General features: G+C 37.8%; 1 protein-coding gene across 11 annotated transcripts in view; it reads right to left on the bottom strand.

The window, feature by feature from the left end:
• ARFIP1 (ARF interacting protein 1) overlaps positions 1–19890 on the bottom strand; it is a 134358-nt gene that overhangs the window by 43205 nt on the left and 71263 nt on the right. For 9 of the 11 annotated variants that reach the window (XM_074040628.1, XM_005556088.3, XM_074040626.1 and 6 more), the window contains exon 3: positions 4051–4159. Coding sequence is in view for 10 of the 11 variants with exons in the window: in XM_005556088.3 (XP_005556145.1) it covers positions 4051–4159 (109 nt within the window). In the remaining variant the exon portion in view is untranslated. Of the gene's footprint in view, positions 1–4050; positions 4160–4580; positions 4624–19890 lie in introns of all 11 variants that reach the window. The other 2 variants (XM_015450922.2, XM_045392960.1) reach the window with 1 other exon arrangement.

The following is a 19890-nucleotide window of genomic DNA, read 5'->3' as shown; positions in this document are numbered from 1 at the left end:
CTAAATAGACTGTTGTTAACTTTCAAAGTGAGAGATATGTGTCTCTTTAAATTTGTTAAATTATAAAATTTAAAACCAGAAGGGATGATGGAAATCAACTAAACTCTCACATTAAACGGTAAGATTAATGAAGCTTAGAGAGGTTCAAATAGTTTCTTATTAGAGACTCAGATGTTCTGAACACCATAATATCTCCATTATTAAATTCAATACAGAAATCACTAATCTACAAGTTACTTGCTGAGTTGGAAGGCATTTTAATAGGTTATCCAGTCCGATCACCATTTTAAACAAAGACTGTATCTCTATTGTCAAAGGCATAAAGGATTCTAAATAAGAAAGTGTAAAATAAAAGAAGACTACCGCACTTCCATGTCTTGACCCCAGAAATAGGAGCTCTATTGTTCTAGTTATTACAGTTTATTAATCTTGCATAAGAAATAAACCATGGCACTACATGAGATGTGTATAACATATATAACAAATGAAATGTAACTCTCCAAAGTAAAATAGCAAATAATCTAGTGTGGCTGTAACTGGGACTTCAGCTTTTTTGATTTACCTTCAAAGGTAATTATCGCTTCTCTGTATCTTTAATACTTTAAGCTTTTAAACAACTGTTACCAAAATCATTCACCAATACCAACTAAAAAATAAATAATAATATAGGATCTCTCAATAATACAGGATGTTACTAACTGGCTAAATTTGGGGAATTAAATCTATTGCATCTCAACAACAAAAATCTAGAAGATGAATACATATGTACAAAGATTTATACCCCCATTAAAACAAAACCCTGGTACAAAGTACACTTAACTCTTATGAGTTTTGATTTATTCATGATTTCCACTATTACTGATTCTGTAACATCTTTGGTGCTAGGCAGATTTCAATATTTGTTGTTTTTAAGTTGAAGTATAACTTTTAAATCTGCACTAGATAGATGAAAAAGTAGATGGTTAATACTCTCCTTGTTAACTGTTTAAGCAAATAGTCATAATTTATCATTTAGTCATCTTTCCAGAGAGCTAACACAGTCCTAATTCCTTTAAGATTTTTTCGTAAGACCTGTTTTCCAAATGGTAATCATTGTATGTTATTCTTTCTCATGTTCATTCCAATTTATCTACATATATCTTAAAGTAATCACAACTTTCCAACAAATGCTTAACTAATTTAAGTATAGCAGCAGAATGATTATTTTCCTAATACACTGATCAACAATACAGTTTGGATTTTTAAATGTTTTATACACTCAGTTCAGAGAGACATACATTACTGCCATTATCATGAAATATATTTTCTTATTCCAATTGGAAGAATTAGGACGTTATCTATAAGCAAGTGAAACTGATGGGCATTTTAATGCTCATGTATACCAGTTCATAATGGCCAACTGATTTCAATTATTGTATAATACCATTATACAATAACATTAAGGGTAAAAATGGCAGCTAAATAATTTCATTAAAAATATTTAGGCCAGGCGTGGTGGCTCACGCCTGTAATCCCAGCACTCTGGGAGGCTGAGGCAGGCAGATCATGAGGTCAGGAAATCGAGACCATCCTGGCTAACACAGTGAAACCCCGTTACTATTAAAAAATACAAAAAATTAGCCGGGCGTAGTGGCAGGCGCCTGTAGTCCCAGCTACTCGGGAGGCTGAGGCAGGAGAATGATGTCAACCCAGGATCGTGCCACTGCACTCAAGCCTGGGCAACAGAGTAAGACACTGTCTCAAAAAAAAAAAAAAAAAAAAAAAAAAAAAATTTTTAATCTTACTGATACATCAGAAAAATTATTTTAATGAGCAAAATTAAGATCATTCAATTGCCATGTCTAATACATAAAAGCTGAGTGACGTCTAATATAATCACAATGAGCCTGGCTATTGCATAGTATAAACAAATCATTCAGTTGCCATGTTAATAGTGAAATTAGTTTTTTATTCAATGTCAACATTTAAATTTTAGAATTGGTGATTAGTCAAAAAATGGTACCAAATTATGCAAAGTAAGCTTTATATTTTTCAGCACTCATAGTTTTAGGTACTCAGTCAGTTCTTCCAAATTCAAAGTTATCCCTGATATAAGAATGCCACGATGCTTCAGAATGACTACTAAGACATTGACATGATTGCTCCCTTTATTTTTCTAAACATAAGAATGAAAAGAGAAAAAAAATGTCAGTAGACAGTCCATTCATTTCATAGCCTAAAGTAGAGGATATACTGGATTATCCTAAATGTCTATTTCCAGGACCCATATAGCAGAGAATATACTTCAAAATCTAAATTGTTATTTAAATAAAGTATTGGCCAACTGTACAATAAAAAAATACAGAATATGGCCGGGTGCGGTGGCTCACTTTGGGAGGCTGAGGTGGGTAGATCATGAGTTCAGGAGTTCAAGACCAGCCTGGCCAACATGGTGAAACCTCATCTCTACTAAAAATACAAAAATTAGCCTGGTGTGGTGGCAAGCACCTGTAATCCCAACTACTTGGGAGGCTGAGGCAGGAGGATCGCTTGAACTAGGGGGGTGGAGGTTGCAGTGAGCCGAGATCATGCCACTGTACTCCAGCCTGGGCAACAGAGTGAGACTCTGTCTTTTTTTTAAAAAAATACAGAATACTAATATCTGCAAGAGGGCTATGGTTTACAAGGCATGGACATAACTGTTTCTTCATTTTGTAAAATTTAATGCGGCATTAAAAGTAATATGCGCTTAATTGAACTGAACATAAACTATAGCTACACTTTACAGTCCTGTCTAGAACATCTATTTCCCACATCTAAATGTTTACATGGCTTTACTTTCGGTTGAGTTAAAAAAAAAAAAAAAAGTTTACAAAAGTTATCACAAGTAAAAGCATTAAGAAAGGAGGCAATATTTTCCTATTAAAAACAGACATAGATATGAGATGTATGCAGAAAAGAGTTAACATAGCAGGTCTAACTGCCTATCCTTAAAAAGGCTGGCATGCGGGAACTTGAATTTTGGGAGGATTCCCTCCATTGCCAGAATGATTACGAGTGCCTCACTGTGCTTAAGCTGTTTACCTGCAATGTGGCCTACGCTGCTTACCTGCTTTCCTTCAGGATGTCTAGAATCTTGTTATGTAACAGACAGAGAAACCTATGTGATCAGCTCCCCGTAAAAATCCCAAGCATGGAGTTTCTAAATGAGCTTCCCTAGTTAGCAAAATTTCACATATGTTGTCAGTCTCACTGCTGGAGGAATTAAGCAAGTCCTGTGCGATTAAGCTGGGAGAAGATTCTTGGAAGCTTATGCCTGGTTTTCCTCAGACTTAGCTTATGCACTTTCTGCCTTTACTGATTGTGCTTGCTACTCTCATTACAATAAATCATAGCCATGAGTGTCACTATGTAAGTCCTGTGAGTTCTCCTAGCAAATTACTGATTTGGTTAAAGGAATGTTTAAAGAATAATAATTTGGCAGACATGTAAGAACAGCTTGGAAGAGTCAGAAACTGAGGCAAGATCAATCATAAGATACCACTGTATCTCAGGTATTCAATAGCTACACTTTAGGATAGAGAGGTGGTCAAAAGAATGGAGAGAAGGGGTGAAATTTGGGAATAATTAAGAGTAATTAAAATACAAACTTTTAATGAGTGTGGTCTTAGAGACCTTCTATATAACGTAAAAAGTTCATTTTTCTATTTGCTTTGAAATAAGAAATCTGTATTTATGAAAATCAACACTGATTTATAAATTTCATAGTTACAAGTTAAAATAATCTACGTCTACATTTCTGATATAATTTTTGTTTTTATTTCAGTATTTTACAACCAATTCTTAAATAATAACCAGTGATATCATGCACATTGATCTGTTTATATAAAGGAGACTACTGAAATAATTCCTATAATACTTAAATTGAAGAGCAAAAGGATGACATTTATAATCAATGTTTTATCACAGAATGAAAGGCCTTCATTCTTGTGCTTTATTAATAAAGGTAGCATTTGGTGAACTTCTCCCATCCTCCACCCCAGCCATCTTTACAAATATATGGGCTCTTACCTTGAAATGCTCCTGCTTCAATAACCCCCTCTTTGGTATTGTCAAAGCCATGAGATGTAATTTGAGTTTCTGAGAGACCAAGTCCAGATGGTAATGAATGCTTCAAATCCTTAGCAAGAGTTAAATAAAATAAAAAAAACTTTGTAAAAAATCCCACATGATGTAACAGTTCAGAATAATTGTATCCTTTTAATCAAATCATAGATTATTTTTCTCTCTGCTATGCAGTATTCCCTTATGCTGTCATGGCATTCTATAATGATGTATAATCAGCAGCAAATACAGCAAGATTTGTATTAAGTGGTATTGTGTACATCACATACAATACACTTTCATCATTCTGGAATTAAGCAGCAGGCAGATATTAAAATTCAATGTAAAAATTTTAATCTTACTGATACATCAGAAAAATTATTTTAATGAGCAAAATTAAGATCATTCAATTGCCATGTCTAATATGTAAAAGCTGACTGATGTCTAATATAATCACAATGAGCCTGTCTAATGCGTAGTATAAACAAATCACTCACTTGCCATGTTAATTTCTCTTCCATTTCAAGAGGGCTTCTCTGACTTCAATCAGGGTGAAGTAAACAAAACTGTATTTAGATTTACATTGCACAATGAAAATAGTTAACCTAACTGCAAATTAGCCTGTAACAGAACCTTATTATAATAAAAATAATATTCAACACTGAGTCTTAAGAGCTTAAAAAGTATAAAAAGTCAAGAAGCAAAACGTTCTTTAAAAGGCACAATCCTAGTTAAGTATATTCTAAGTTTTTTTTTTTCCAGAACTTTGTAAATTAAATCTCAGGGCTTAAATAATAATTAGGCAAAAAGGCCAAGTAAAACTGTAAAATCACCAGGAAGTAAAGCTGAGGCTACGGTCCACTGGCTTCAAGTGATGCAACAATTATTAATAATGTAGACTTAAATCTGGCCTATCCACATGACTAGAACTTCAGAGAAATCAAACTGAAATGAAGGCATTCAATCTAAAATAAAACCACTTTTCTATTTACCTTTATTAAATTTTCATGTGAATTTCAGGGCTATGACAAGTTAAAAGTAAACACAGCTAGTAAGCTAAATTTTTAGACTGATCATAGTTTGAGATAGCAGATTTTAGATCATAAATATATATAACTAGTGTTATATATTTTTTCGAATCCATTACACCTTTTCTTGATGTAGTGGTAAAGAATAGAGCCTATAGCAGGGGTCCAGGATATTTCTCCAAAAACAGTTACACTTTTTTTTTTTTAAACCTAGGACAAAACATACACATCTTAATCAGTAGGTGAAGGCAATATGCAATCAAAAAGGAAAGTATATAACAATTTATAATGTAGTTAAGAATTCAGAAGAGGGAATGATCAGTGTGCATTCAACAGAAGAAAAGTCTTAATGGAAGAGATGGATTCTAAGCTGCATCAATGACCAACATGGACGATACGGAATGTTGGAGGGATGGAATAGTAGAAAAAAAACCTAGTAGAAAAACTTTTGGAGGACAGGGTGGGTAGCACTGGGAAGTCATTATCATATTATTGGGATAGCATGGAGGCCAGCAACTAGGCTCCCATGGCCAAAGTTGCTAAATGTCTATGTTGCAAGATAGGGGTAAATGAATCAGAAAATTTTGAGTAACGGGTTTACTTGATTTGGTTAAAGGATTGCTTAAAGAATATTAATTTGGCAGACATGTAAGAACAGCTTGGAAGAGTTAGAAACTGAGGCAAGATCAATCATAAGATACCACTGTATCTCAGGTACTCAAACAGTTAAAGTTTAGGATAGACAGGTGACCAAAAGAATGGACAGAAGGGATGAAATTTAGGAATAATTAAGAGTAATTAAAATACAAACTTTTAATGAAAATTCAGGGTATAGAGATATGTCAAATATAATAATAAAGTGGTATAGCTAAGATAATATATACTACTGAAATAAGAAGCCCTTTCAGAAGTTAATTCCCATAATCATGAACTGAAATGCAAAGGGATTATTAAATCACTAGCCAAGAAGATTTGATCTTAAACAATCATATCTGCTCTGCTACTGAAGTAAAAATAGTATAGGACAAGTTAAGTGATATGGTTGTATAATATAACTTGAAAACACCCTATTTTGGAATGTTTGCTGAAGAAGTTTCCATCTGGATTCTAATGTTCTCCTAAATGTACTCCTTAAATGTACTTGATGTTTTTCTTGACCAATGTATAAGCCATCCTCAATTACCCTTTCTTCCTGAAGTTTTTCACTATTTTCAATGTAGAACTTACTAACTTACACATCATAGAAATACAGTAAGAATGACTTGGTTCATCATCCCTGTACTTCTGAGAAAAGGTATATGCTGTAAATGAAAATAGATAGCTATAAAGAATAGAAACAAAACAGTTCCTAAAGATGAATAGAATCTTCCAGGTGCTAGGCCATAGAGTCATGCTTTTCTCTACTTTGCATCATCTTTGGAGGACTCTCTGGGACTCTATTACGACCAGGTACCCAGGTCCAGAGTATGCTGAATCTCTATCACTAAACTTCTTTAGTTAACCATGAACATTTATTAGAATACATGATTTCAAATTAAATACATTGAATATAATTTCCATTCTGAAAGGTCGAGTTTTACATTGCTTAAAACTATTCTTACATATTTTCACTAAAACATTTTAAAAACTGAAGTATAAAAAAGCCAATTTGGTTCAATTAAATTAAAAATAGTTTTTAAAATTCCCTCCAGATTCTAACACCTAAGAACGCAAAAACAGACACCCATATACTGACCTCCTACTGTCTGTTAATAACATTTGTAGGCTGTCTATGAAATCTAAAAATCTACCTTGTCATAAGTATCTTTGTTTAATTTTAGCCATTTTAGTTTCATCCATTCAATCTTAAATCTCCAATTTTGCAGCTTGGTTTCCTTTTTCTAGCTAAACAAATACCTGTCCAGTTACTGACTAATTTATTATTGGAAATAAATTAAATGGAGGGGATTGTGTCTGGGAATGGCTCCTTTATCCTGTAGTTCTCAACACTGGGATTTCATCACACTGGCAGTGAGATGTGTATAAAGTGATTTGTTACTAATAGTAGTTGAAAGCAAAACATTTATCAACTTCAGTGTGTAAAGTATTCATATTACCGTAGGTTCAAGGTAATCTCTGTGACTCTTTCATTGCATTTTAGTATGATTTTTGGACTCAGAGATACAGGGTGGAATTTCAGACGGCAAACAAAATTGTTTAGCACTTTGGACATCAGTGAAAATGTCTGAGAACTAGCTCTGATTTCAAATGCATCCATTATTTCAAAAAATAATAACTAGCCCTCATTTGATTAGGCAGTTTGATATAATGGATGCAATGTGGGCTCTGAAGTCAGCTCAGATATACCTGAGTTTGAATCCTGGCTCCAGTCACTTAATGGCTGCATAACCCCAGGCAACTAGTCTGAATTGCTGAGTTTCTTGACTGTAAAATGATAATGTTAAGGGATAATTATTCTTACCTCATAGACAACATACAAAAAGTACACTACAACATCTGGTACTTCAAGTATTAATGTCTTTCTCCTTCATCCCAATTTTTAAATAGTACTCTTCTGGAGACTAGAAGTTGGAATGACGAAAGATTATTTTCTTATATTTAAAACTGACCATTATATCTAAGAATGTATTTTCTTTTTTTTTTTTTTTTTTTTTTTTTGAGACGGAGTCTCGCGCTGTCACCCAGGCTGGAGTGCAGTGGCCGGATCTCAGCTCAGTGCAAGCTCCGCCTCCCGGGTTCACGCCATTCTCCTGCCTCCGCCTCCCGAGTAGCTGGGACTACAGGCGTCCGCCACCTCGGCCGGCTAGTTTTTTGTATTTTTTAGTAGAGACGGGGTTTCACCGTGTTAACCAGGATGGTCTCGATCTCCTGACCTCGTGATCCGCCCGTCTCGGCCTCCCAAAGTGCTGGGATTACAGGCTTGAGCCACCGCGCCCGGCCAAGAATGTATTTTCATACCATTTAGGATTAGTGATTTTTATTTTCTGAGTGACAAAGTCATGAAATTATAAGTATTTCCACCCTTAGTATTATGCTTACAACCCCATCTTAATTATATTAGAGCATGCCTAGACGTGAAACTAACCATATAATTAACTTCTGATATCCAGTGACTTTAAACAGAGCAACTAGATAGAAGTTACAAGTCCAAGAGATCTGTTTTAAAATGTATAAAACAATATCTTTAGTAGAAATAGAGTTTCTCAGTGAGAGACCAAAAAATGTTGGAAAAAAGATATGCTTTAAAGGGAAGGTGATGAGTTTGATACAAAAAGTGAGGAATGTACAGAGTACAAACCAAAAAACGCAAGAAAAGCCTAGCTGCAAGATCATTAAAAGTAAGTACCTTCAGTAGCGAAAGGAATGTTTTCATACTAAGAGAATTTGAAAGATATTTTGAAAGAGAAATTGAAAGATTTCTCTAAAGAGAATTTGAAAGATAAACTGGTCTTTGAAACAGTCATTGGAACACTTGTGAAAATCCTCAAGACTACAAGCTTGGGAATTCTGAAGAACATCACTCTATATTCAATAAGTGAGGCATCTGAGGAATTCTAGACCCCAAGACACATGATTGGTTAACTACTGTACATAAAATCCAAATCAAACTCCTTCTTTCAAAGAGATAAACTGGTCAGGCATGGTGGTTCACACCTGTAATCCTAGCACTTTGGGAGGTCGAGACAAGAGGATTGCTTGAGCTCTGGAATTTGAGACTAGCCTAGGCAACATGGCAAAACCCCAACTCTAAAAAAATACAAAAATTCAGCTGGGTATGGTGGCATGCACCGGCAGTCCCAGCTACTTGGGAGGCTGAGGTGGAAGGATGGCTTGAGCCCAGGCGACAGAGGTTGCCGTGAGCCAGTTCCTGTGACTGTCCTATAGACTGGACAGCAGAGCCAGACTCTGCCTCAAAAAAACAAAAACAAAAAGCAAAAAAGAGAGATAAACTAGTAAGTTTCTTATATAGGAAAATAAAAATATTGGTCTTGTATCTCAAATGGGTCTCTCAAAACATTAGATTTCCAACTAAAAGTCTTTTTACCATCTGGTTTGGATATGAGGTTTGGATCAGAGATTTACAGGGCTTGCTCCTTTGAAGATAACCTACAACATAGCAATCCCCTCCAACCCCCACAAAAGAACTCCCTATTCCCCTTACCTTGTTCTATTTTTCTCATAGCAGTGACTACTAAGTGATATATTATGTGTATATCTGTTTATTTTTGTGACCCCTCACTATACTATAGCCGTCATGAGAGCAGGGTTGTTGTCTATTTTGTTTACTGCTATATACCCAGCACCTGAAATAGTACCTGAGATATAGGAGGATCAAATAAATATTTGAATAGATAAATAATGAATTTGTTGAATGAACTAAAGGATTTATGATTCAATGCCATGTAGATTAAGAAGCTGCAATAACAGGTTTATTATGAAATATAATTTAATGCATATTTGCTTATTCTTACATTAGACTTTTTGGGCAGAGAAAGAGGTAAGGTACACTCCTTGCCATCTCATTGGAGACAAGATATACATTAACATAAAAGTTGAACATGGTGCCAAAGTAAAGACACTAAGTATCAGAGGAATTCAGAATAGACTAAGTACATAAAAAATAGGAAAGAAGAAAGCACTGCCTGAGCTATGGAACATAAATTATTTATTTACTTATTTTATTTTACTTTTTTGAGATAAGGTCTGGCTCTATCACCCAGGCTGGAGTGCAGTGGTGCAATCTGGGCCCACTGTAACCTCCACCCCCTGGGCTCAAGCCATCCTCCCACCTCAGCCTCCCAAGTAGCTGGGGATTACAGACATGCACCACCACACCCGGCTAATTTTTGTATTTTTAGTAGAGACTAAAAATACAAAGAGTTTCGCCATGTTGCCCCAGCTGGTCTCAAACTCATGAACTCAAGTGATCCACCCATTTCAGCCTCCCAAAGTGCTGGAATTACAGGTATGACCCAACAGGCACGGCTTATTCATTTACTTATGTATTGAATCAACATCTAATGACCATCAACTTCATGACAGCCACTGCTCTAGACATTACAGACATGGCAGTGTAGGAAAAACAGATAAAGTCCCTGCCCACATAGACTCATGTTCTGGGGGGTGGGGACATAGGGAGGGAGGAGATTGATAGTAAACAAACATAGGTGGTAATAAGTCCTGCAATTAAGTAATAAACAAGTAAATAAGTTTTTGTTTTTGTTTTTAAAGGCAGGATAAGAGGGATAGAGAGTGACAGACAAAGGTTGCCACTTCAGATGCAGGATTCTGGGAAGGTCTCTCTGAGGAGATAAATTGTGAAGAGAGTCCTGAACAAAGTGAGGGAGTAATAAGCTGGGTTGTTGAGGCACTGGTGTTATTAAACTAAATTATCCTAACTGAAATTAATGTATATTGGAAATATACAAAGCAAGAACTGTCTATATATTACCTCATTTAATCTTGACAAACACTTGAAGTACTTACAGATGAGAAAACTGGGACACAGAAGTATGTCATTTTTGTTTGTTTGTTTGTTTTTGTTTTTGTTTTTTTGAGACGGAGTCTCGCTCTGTCGCCCAGGCTGGAGTGCAGTGGCGCGATCTCGGCTCACTGCAAGCTCCGCCTCCTGGGTTTACGCCATTCTCCTGCCTCAGCCTCCTGAGTAGCTGGGACTACAGGCGCCCGCCACCGCGCCCGGCTAATTTTTTGTATTTTTAGTAGAGACGTGGTTTCACCGTGGTCTCGATCTCCCTGACCTTGTGATCCGCCCGCCTCGGCCTCCCAAAGTGCTGGGATTACAGGCATGAGCCACCGCGCCCGGCCTAGTATGTCATTTTGATAGTAACTAGCAATATGGTTAGGACTAAGCTTCCAGAAACAATATTAACTGTAATGTATTATAAATGTAAATAGCCATAGGCAATTTATTGGATACTTATAATTTATTTTAGCTAGTATGTTTTCTAAAAGATTTACTTAAAGAAATAGCTTTAAAAAAACACTATTTCAGAACCTGCTTAGGTTTAAGCACACTAATAGGAATATGTTCTAAAGCTGTAATTTCCTATTGGTACAAAACAAATGAACTGCCTTTATCCCATTCACTCATTTCCTAATATCACTTAAAACCTCTTGTCACAGGACAACACCCTTTTCCACTAAACATTGTTTTGAAGAACACTTAGAGTCAAAAAGAAAACATTTCTCACACTCAATTTTTACTTACTTCCTATTTTTAAACCAAGTATCCAAGTCCGTTCATTTCACTGAATAAGTGACCTTTAACTTTCTCGGTTAGTTTTTAATATCTAAAATCAATGGTTTCTAGTTTTAAATATTAGTATTCCTTTTATTCATATTTATATTACTAGAATCTTCCCTTTCTGAAAGACAAATATATCACTTACAAAATAAAATGCTGTCAAATCACTGAAATAATTTGTAAACTTTGCAAGTTTGGTCATTAGGTCAACTATTTTTGGAATGGCTTTCTTGAATGTTGCCTTGCTTAAGTCTTGACAGCTTTTCAGTAGCTTATGTTTTAGTGAAGATAACAGCTTTCCTTAAGGAAAAAAGTACCAACACACCCCTCAAAATACAAGAAATGTAAAAAACAAAACAAAACAAAACAAAAAAACCCCCTAACATCTGAACACAAACAACATACAAATGGCACAGAGTTGTCCTTTGGAAGATTGGTTCCAGGATCCCTTGGATACCAAAATACATGGATGCTCAAGTCCCTTATACAAAATGCATAATATTTGCCTATACTGTATACACATCCTCTCTGTATACTTTTAAATAATCTCTAGATTACTTACAATACCAAATACAATGTAAATGTCATGTAAATAGCTGTTATACTGTATTGCTTTTAAATCTGTATTATTTTTAATTGTATTGTTATTTTTTATTTTATTTCATTTTCCCCAAATATTTTCAATGCAGTTGGGTGAATCTGTGGATGTGGACCCTGGGATACAGAACCTGGGATAAAGACAGCTGACTGTATAGGTCCAGAATGGTTATGTTAGATGTATCCTTGGAACTTTATCAGAAAGAACAATACTCATCTGAATCATTCTCCTGTCATAGAATATCGTATAAATTTCTGGAAAAGAGATATAATAGTAGTACTATCTGGGAGCATGGGACTAAGTAATGTGTTATTAAATAGTACACATGATAGATAATTCTGATTACCTAACTTTTCAAGCAGTTATAGAGACACCTTTCATCTTGTCACCTATGGCCTCTTAGAAGAGACAACGTAAGAGAGAGGCTTCAAGTGGCTGATTAGAGGCATTTCGCACTCCCCTCCTCCATTAAAAAGAACCAAAAGAGTAGATAATCACACTTCGAATACATTATCCAAGACAGACCACTGGAATTCAACAGAAAAGTGACAGGAAATATCTAAAGCAAGGAAGGAGAAGGAAGCAAGGCAACCTGCTCTGGCAGGATCAGCTGGGAGGCAAAAGGAGACTTCCCTATATGGGAAAGAGGTAAATGACAGACCCTCAGAAGTCTACATTCCCACTGTGAACTCTTGCAATCCTAGCTACAAGAGAGCCCCTGGACCCTCATGGGCCCTTAAACAAACATAGGCAGCTGCCAGGAGACTGTGTGATGACACTGCCCCAGAAAGGAGGCTCACTCTGGGTCCCACGTGCTCTCTGAGATCGAAGCATATATAGCAAGGTACCATTTCAGAACTCTGCTCCCAACAGACCTCATACTGTCCTGAAAAACAAGAGAAGCACGGACTGCTGGCCCTAGGACTTAGGTGCAAGTGACAGCAGACTACTGCATCCAGGGCTGAGGCACAAGCACTGCAGGGGCCGAGATCTGAGGGGCATAGATGTTCCCTATCCACCAGCCTAGGCTGCCGCCAGTCACTAAAGGCAGCACCACCCTCTCTAGTGGAAGTACAGAATCAGAGCTGTTGCCACCTCCCACCCACACATTCTGCACTCCACCCCTCCCCACCACAGCTAGCACACCTGTACACACCATGGGGGGCCTGAGGACAAGCCTACCCAACCTGGCTTCCCCACCCCCTACAGCTGTGCCAGAACACATAGTCTGGGGACCACAGCACTGCCCAGCCCAGTCCACTACCATGGGCACCTGAACACTCCTCCAGAGGACCTGAGGTTGGACCTACCCCCCCAGCTGCTACCACCTCAGTTGGCACCTACTTGCATGCACTCCCTGAGGGCCTGGAGAGTAGTCCGCCCAGCCCATCATAGCCACTGCCAACACCTGTGCACACTACTCAGGACCCAAACGGTCATCTGCTACTGCCACTGCCATTGCCCATGCTATGCTGGCTGTCTAGAGGTCCAAGAACCTGCCCACCTGCCTGGCCCACTGCTGCCACTACTGGCATCCAAGTAAGCCATCTGGAGGCCCAAAAATCCACTTGCCTGGACCCATTAACACTGGTGCCAGCATATACCATGCTGGGGCCAAAGGACAGGCATGCTCAGCCCACCACTGCTACAACTGGGGCCTGAAGACTATCTGGGGCCTGACATCTAAAGCAAAACTTCACCACAGCTTCCACTAATAACTGTACACTTAATCCACTGAGGAAAATCACAGATACCACTGATGCTGTATATAGCCAAAGAAATTACACAGAGTACACTACTGCATGCACAAGAATCAAAGTCAAAGCAGCCTACTCACCCAACACCATAGATACAACTTCAGGAAAAAGTCCTCCCCTACAATAGCAAATTCAAACTAATGGAGAAACGGTTAAACCAGGTATCAACGTAAAGACACAAAAAACATGAACAAGCAAGGAAATATAATACCTCCAAAGGATCACAATGATTCTCCAGCAACAGATTCCAACCAAAAAGAAATTCAGGAAATCTTGGAAAAAGAATTCAAACTACTGATTCCCAAGATGAAGATACAAGAGAATTCTGAAAAACAATAGAGGGAAATCAGAAAAACAATTCAGGATATGAATGAGAAATTTGCCAAAGAGACAAAGATCATAAAAAAGGAAACAGAAATTCTGGAATTGAAGAATTCATTGCTTAAAATACAAAATACATTCAAAAACTTCAATAATAGACTAGTTCATGCAGAATAAAGAATCTCAGAACTTGGCTGGGTGTGGTGGCTCATGCCTGTAATACCAGCACCTTGAGAGGCTAAGGCAGGTGGATCACCAGAGGTCAGGAGTTCGAGACCAACCTGGCCAACATGGTGAAACCCCATCTCTACTAAAAAATACAAAAATTAGCTGAGTGTGGTGGCACGTGCCTGTAATCCCAGATGCACAGGTGGTTGAGGCAGGAGAATCGCTTGAACTCGGGAGGCGGAGGTTTCAGTGAGCCAAGATCGTGCCCCACTGCACTTCAGCCTGAGTGATAGAGTGAGACTCAGTCTCAAAAAGAAAAAAAGAAAAAAAAAAAGAAAAAGAATCTCAGAACTTGAAGACAGGTCTTTTGAAAGAACCCAATCAGAAAAAAATAAAGAATAAAAAAGAATGAGGAAAGTATTCATGACATGAGACAACATAAAGTGACCAAAAAAGAATGAGGAAAGTATTCATGACATGAGACAACATAAAGTGACCAAATATTCATATTATTGGGGTCTCAGAGGGTGAAGAGAGAACGAAAGTGTTAGAAAACCTATTTAATAAAACAATAAATGAAAACTGTCCAAGTCTAGCAAGAGATTTAGGCGTCCAGATACAGGAGGTTCTCAGATCACCAAACTGATATAATACAAAAAGATCTTCCCTATGGCACATTATAGTCAAAATGTCCAAAGTCAACAATAGAGAATTCTAAAAACAGTAAGAAAGTGTCTAATCACCTACAAAGGAACCCCCACAAAGGAACCACTACCAGTGGATTTCTCAGGAGATAGAGGCAGGAGAGAATGGGATGATATATTTGAAGTGCAGAAAGAAAAAAAACTGCCAGCCAAGGATACTATATCCAACGAAATTACCAGGAGGAGAAATAAAGTCTTTCCTAGACAAGCAAAAGCTGAGGTAATTCCTCACCACAGACAGGCACTACAATAAATGCTCAACGGAATGCTAAACCTGGAAGCAAAAGGACATTTTACCATCATCAAAACACATGAACATATAAAACTCACAGGTAAAGCAAACACATAAATGACAAACAGAAAAGACTCAAATGGCACCACTACAGAAAACCACCAAACCATAATGAGAAACAATCAGGCAAAAAGAAAGGAACAAAGATTATACAAAATAACCAAAAACCAATTAACAATATGAGAAAAAAAAACATACCAATAATAATCTTAAATGCAAATGGAGACAACTGTAGCTGAGGACATTACAGTCACTCAAATCACTCCCTATTGTCTGCTGGGGTTCTTTACTAAACAAACAAAAGTTCTTCTAGAAGACAACCCTACTGTCCTATAGGTAAAACAGGTGTAAAATCTGAAAAGCACTAAGGCCTTCCTATGCCTAAGCTGTTGAAACTAGGCCTCATAATTCCTAAGCCTCATAAAATTTAGAAAGCTTGGCCATCATGAAACTTAAACCCCAGATGGCCACGGATAGCCCCCCGATGTTCCCAGAACCCAAACAGAAAGACAATTCTGGGAAATAGCCTCATGGGGTCCCACCCTGATAGCCTCATGAGGTCCCACCCTGACTCAATGTCCCCGATGTTCCCGGAATCAGCAATTCCAGGAAAGAACCTCCTAAGGTCCCGCCCCAACCAATCAGAACAAGATACCTTGCTCAGGCCATAGACAGACCCAATTACCACGCGCCTAAAGCTTTGTTTGAATTTCGCGCCCTAAGCTGTGTTTGAACTTGTGTTTGCCTATATAAACAACCTGTAACAAGCACTCGGGGTCCTAGGGCCAACTTAGAGCTTGGGACCCTAGCGCGCTAGTAATAAATAACTCTCTGCTGTGAATCTCGTGTCGGTGATCCTTCGCGGCGACCCCTGCCCAGGAGGGAATCGACAGTTCGGTTCCAACACTGCTACTAACAGAAGGAGCCTAACTAAAAACGATAAAAATAGGTTCAATTCCAATTCTGAAGAGAACTATCATTCCAACACGGTTTCACAGCTAAATGCAAAACAAAACGATATGGGCTATGTGAGAGGAATTTATGACTTGTGAGATAATACTCAGGATTTTATGAGCTTGTTGACTGTTTTCAATAAAATACTCATTCTCTAAGTAACATAGTTCACCAAAATTTTAAATATGCTTTCTTTATATAACTTTTAAATTTCTTTTCCTTTTTTTTTTTTTTTTTGAGATGGAGTTTCGTTCTGTCACCCAGGCTGAAGTGCAATGGTACGATCTCGGTTCACTACAACCTCCACCTCCCGGGTTCAAGCAATTCTCCTTCCTCAGCCTCCTGAGAAGCTGGGACTACAGGCACACACTGCCATATCTTTCTAATTTCTTTTGTATTTTAGTAGAGACAGGGTTTCACCGAGTTGCTCAGGCTGCTCTCAAACTCCTGAACTCAATCTGCCCGCCTCAGCCTCCCAAAACGCTGGGATTACGGGCATGAGCCACTGCACCTGGCCAACCCTCAAATTTTTTAAGTGTATCAGTTTTGTAAGTCTGTGCCTAGCTTGGCAACTTTTAAAGTATCTGCTACTGAATTTACTCCTATATTTTCCAGAATATATTTCAGAGACAATGAACCCATTTATAATTAACAACGTAAAATTCCTAATTTGCATTTTTATGTTGCTGACATTCAATTCAAAGTTTAACACTTCACAAGGCCAAGCTTAACAAGTGTACAATAAAATGGCATAAACCTGAGTTAATGTTTTATTCAAGCTTTTAGGATAATGCTGGATTATTGAACAGTTTTTAAAAATATTTTTCAAACAATTAAGCTAAAACAAAATATGCTTTTGGCAAAAGCTCCAAACACGTTTTTGTACATTTTGAGTTCTTTTAAAAGAATACAAAGTAATATCTGTAGTAATAGCTTTCATAAAGCTGTGAAAAATAATGTCTCCATTTTGTATATTTTAATAGAGGTTATTATAATTATGACATTAAAAACATAAGTTTAGAACTTAAAATTTAGCATGGTAATACTTTTGAACTGAAGTTAGTGTAAAACCAACACGTGAAGAACACAAAACGTTCAGCAAATTTGTTTTAAAATATGTATCCTTGGCCGGGTGCGGTGGCTCAAGCCTGTAATCCCAGCACTTCGGGAAGTCAAGAGATCGAGACCATCCTGGCTAACACGGTGAAACCCCGGCTCTACTAAATAAAAAAAGAATACAAAAAACTAGCTGGGCGAGGAGACGCGTGCCTGTAGTCCCAGCTACTGGGGAGGCTTAGGCAGACGAATGGCGTAAACCCGGAAGGCGGAGCTTGCAGTGAACTGAGATCCGGCCACCGCACTCCAGCCTGGGCGTCAGAGCAATACTCCGTCTCAAAAAACAAACAAAAAAAGTATCCTTGAGAATGTCCTAAGTCTCACTCCTCTTCTGCCATTGATGACTGAACTTGTTTCCCATGCCCATGCCTCTATTACTGTCAGACCCGCAATTAATTCTTTAAACTGTAGCCAGAGACAGTTTTCTAAAATGCGAACCCAACTGAGACACACCCATTTTTATAGCATTTAGTGGCTCTCCATTGCCTTTCAGGTAACCACTAAACTCTTCGATATGGTTTTAAGGTTTTGCAGGATCTACTATCTACTTCTCTCTCTAGCCTCATTTCTCACACACCTGCCCTCACATTCTCCATTCCAACATGAATTTCCAGTTCTCTGGTCTCACACTTCCTTCGGGTTGTTACAGTTGCTTCTGATGAGAATATTTTTCACCCTTTATCTGGCTAGGTCATCCTTCAGACCTCAGTTTATATAGTAATTACTCAGGTAATCTTTCCATGCTCCTACCAGTACTCAGACCATGCTATACTTGGCCTAGCATAACATTTTTCACATGGTATTAAAATTAACTCGTCTATATTCTCTCTCCCCACTCCAAAGACCATATGCTAAGATCAGGGAGCTTATCTATTTTGTTCACCACTTGTATTCTTGACATCTAGCACAGTGTCTATTACTTTATTCAGCAAGAAATTTTCTCAATAACATCTCATCCTTCAAAATGGACAAAACCTTCCAAAGCATCTACATAATACTTTTTTTTTTTTTTTTTGAGACGGAGTCTCGCTGTCGCCCAGGCTGGAGTGCAGTGGCGGGATCTCAGCTCACTGCAAGCTCCGCCTCCCGGGTTCACGCTATTCTCCTGCCTCAGCCTCACGAGTAGCTGGGACTACAGGCGCCTGCCACCTCGCCTAGCTAGTTTTTCGTATTTTTTAGTAGAGACGGGGTTTCACCGTGTTAGCCAGGATGGTCTCGATCTCCTGACCTCGCGATCCGCCCGTCTGGGCCTCCCAAAGTGCTGGGATTACAGGCTTGAGCCACCGCGCCCGGCCCATAATACATTTTTTAAAGAAACAAACTGAAAAACTTATGTTAAATGTTTGATGAATTGTTAATTTAAAATCTCCTTTGTTAGTTTAACAGTTAGCTGTCTATAAAAAATATTTGCCAGAAGCAAAGCTACTATTAGAACAGCCTCCACATCCCCAGTTCTATAACATTATTAACCCTCCTTATAGTGGCCTCTCTGCTTCTCCACAATTATCTTGAGTTTTATAAAACTAATTATCTTCCAGCATTCTACTTATCAACATTCTCTTGTTAGGAGGCAGGGTCAGCATTTTCTAAGCTCTCTATTGGTACTTCTAAACAACCAGTTCTCAAACTTTAATTTCAGTAGGAATCACTTGAGGATCCTGTTAAAAATGCAGATTGCTCTTAGCTGCCTGTTGTGATTCTCACTGAGTTGGAATGAGAAGCCCAGAAATCCGAATTTCACAACAAGGAAATCAGGTGATTCTGATGCAGGCGATCCTTAGTCTATTTTGAGGAACTGTTGTAGAGAACTGCTTTCCATTCTTGTGCAACTCTGCCCCTATCCTACCCCCGTTTCCTGTTGTAACCTTTCTCACTGCCCTCGTCCCCACCTCAACACTGTCATCTACCTTCTTTCCAATCAATTTCAAATATTTATTGAGGGCTTTGGCACATCTAGGGCTTCTGCTTTATCTCTAACTCTCACCATTAAACTGGGTGTTTCTAACCTCTTGCATGTTGTTGGGCACATTTTCAGGAAATGTTTATAGATGTTCAGTTAGCAATTCCTTCCAAGCTGATATATTAGCTGTCTAGGCTGAAAGTTTTCCTAGATCATTAAAAATACAGTCCACTAACGTCACGGTATATAGTAGGTTGCTATATTTTAAAATATAAATTGTAAAACACTTAAAATCTGTTCCATGAGCCTGCCTACCTATGTTGATGCAGAATGACAGGGGATAGTAATAATGATATGTAAAGGTATGTGATTTTATTTTCCCTCAGTATACTTGCAGAAATGCCTAAAATTGGTAATCTGGATCAGGTTTGGGAATCTGTCGTTGGACAACATGCCAAAAAAGTGTCAGGGCAGATAAGACATTTTAGACTTAGTATAACCCAATCTATACCTTAGTCTCAGATTTCAGTAACATCTTCAACTCTAATGCCTTTCATCTTTCATACTGCATATTCCACTCAGGCAACCTAAACTCAAATTGCCACTCTTAGACCTTGTCCTCATTTGGGAAGCAACACTTCTAGACTCTCATTCTAATAAGTTTAATAAGTCACTTTATGATCACAATATCCTCCTATATCTTA

The sequence above is a fragment of the Macaca fascicularis genome, chromosome 5 (assembly GCF_037993035.2).
Source record: "Macaca fascicularis isolate 582-1 chromosome 5, T2T-MFA8v1.1".
Taxonomy (NCBI): Eukaryota; Metazoa; Chordata; class Mammalia; order Primates; family Cercopithecidae; genus Macaca; species Macaca fascicularis.
This window is presented reverse-complemented; position numbering and strand designations above follow the sequence as displayed.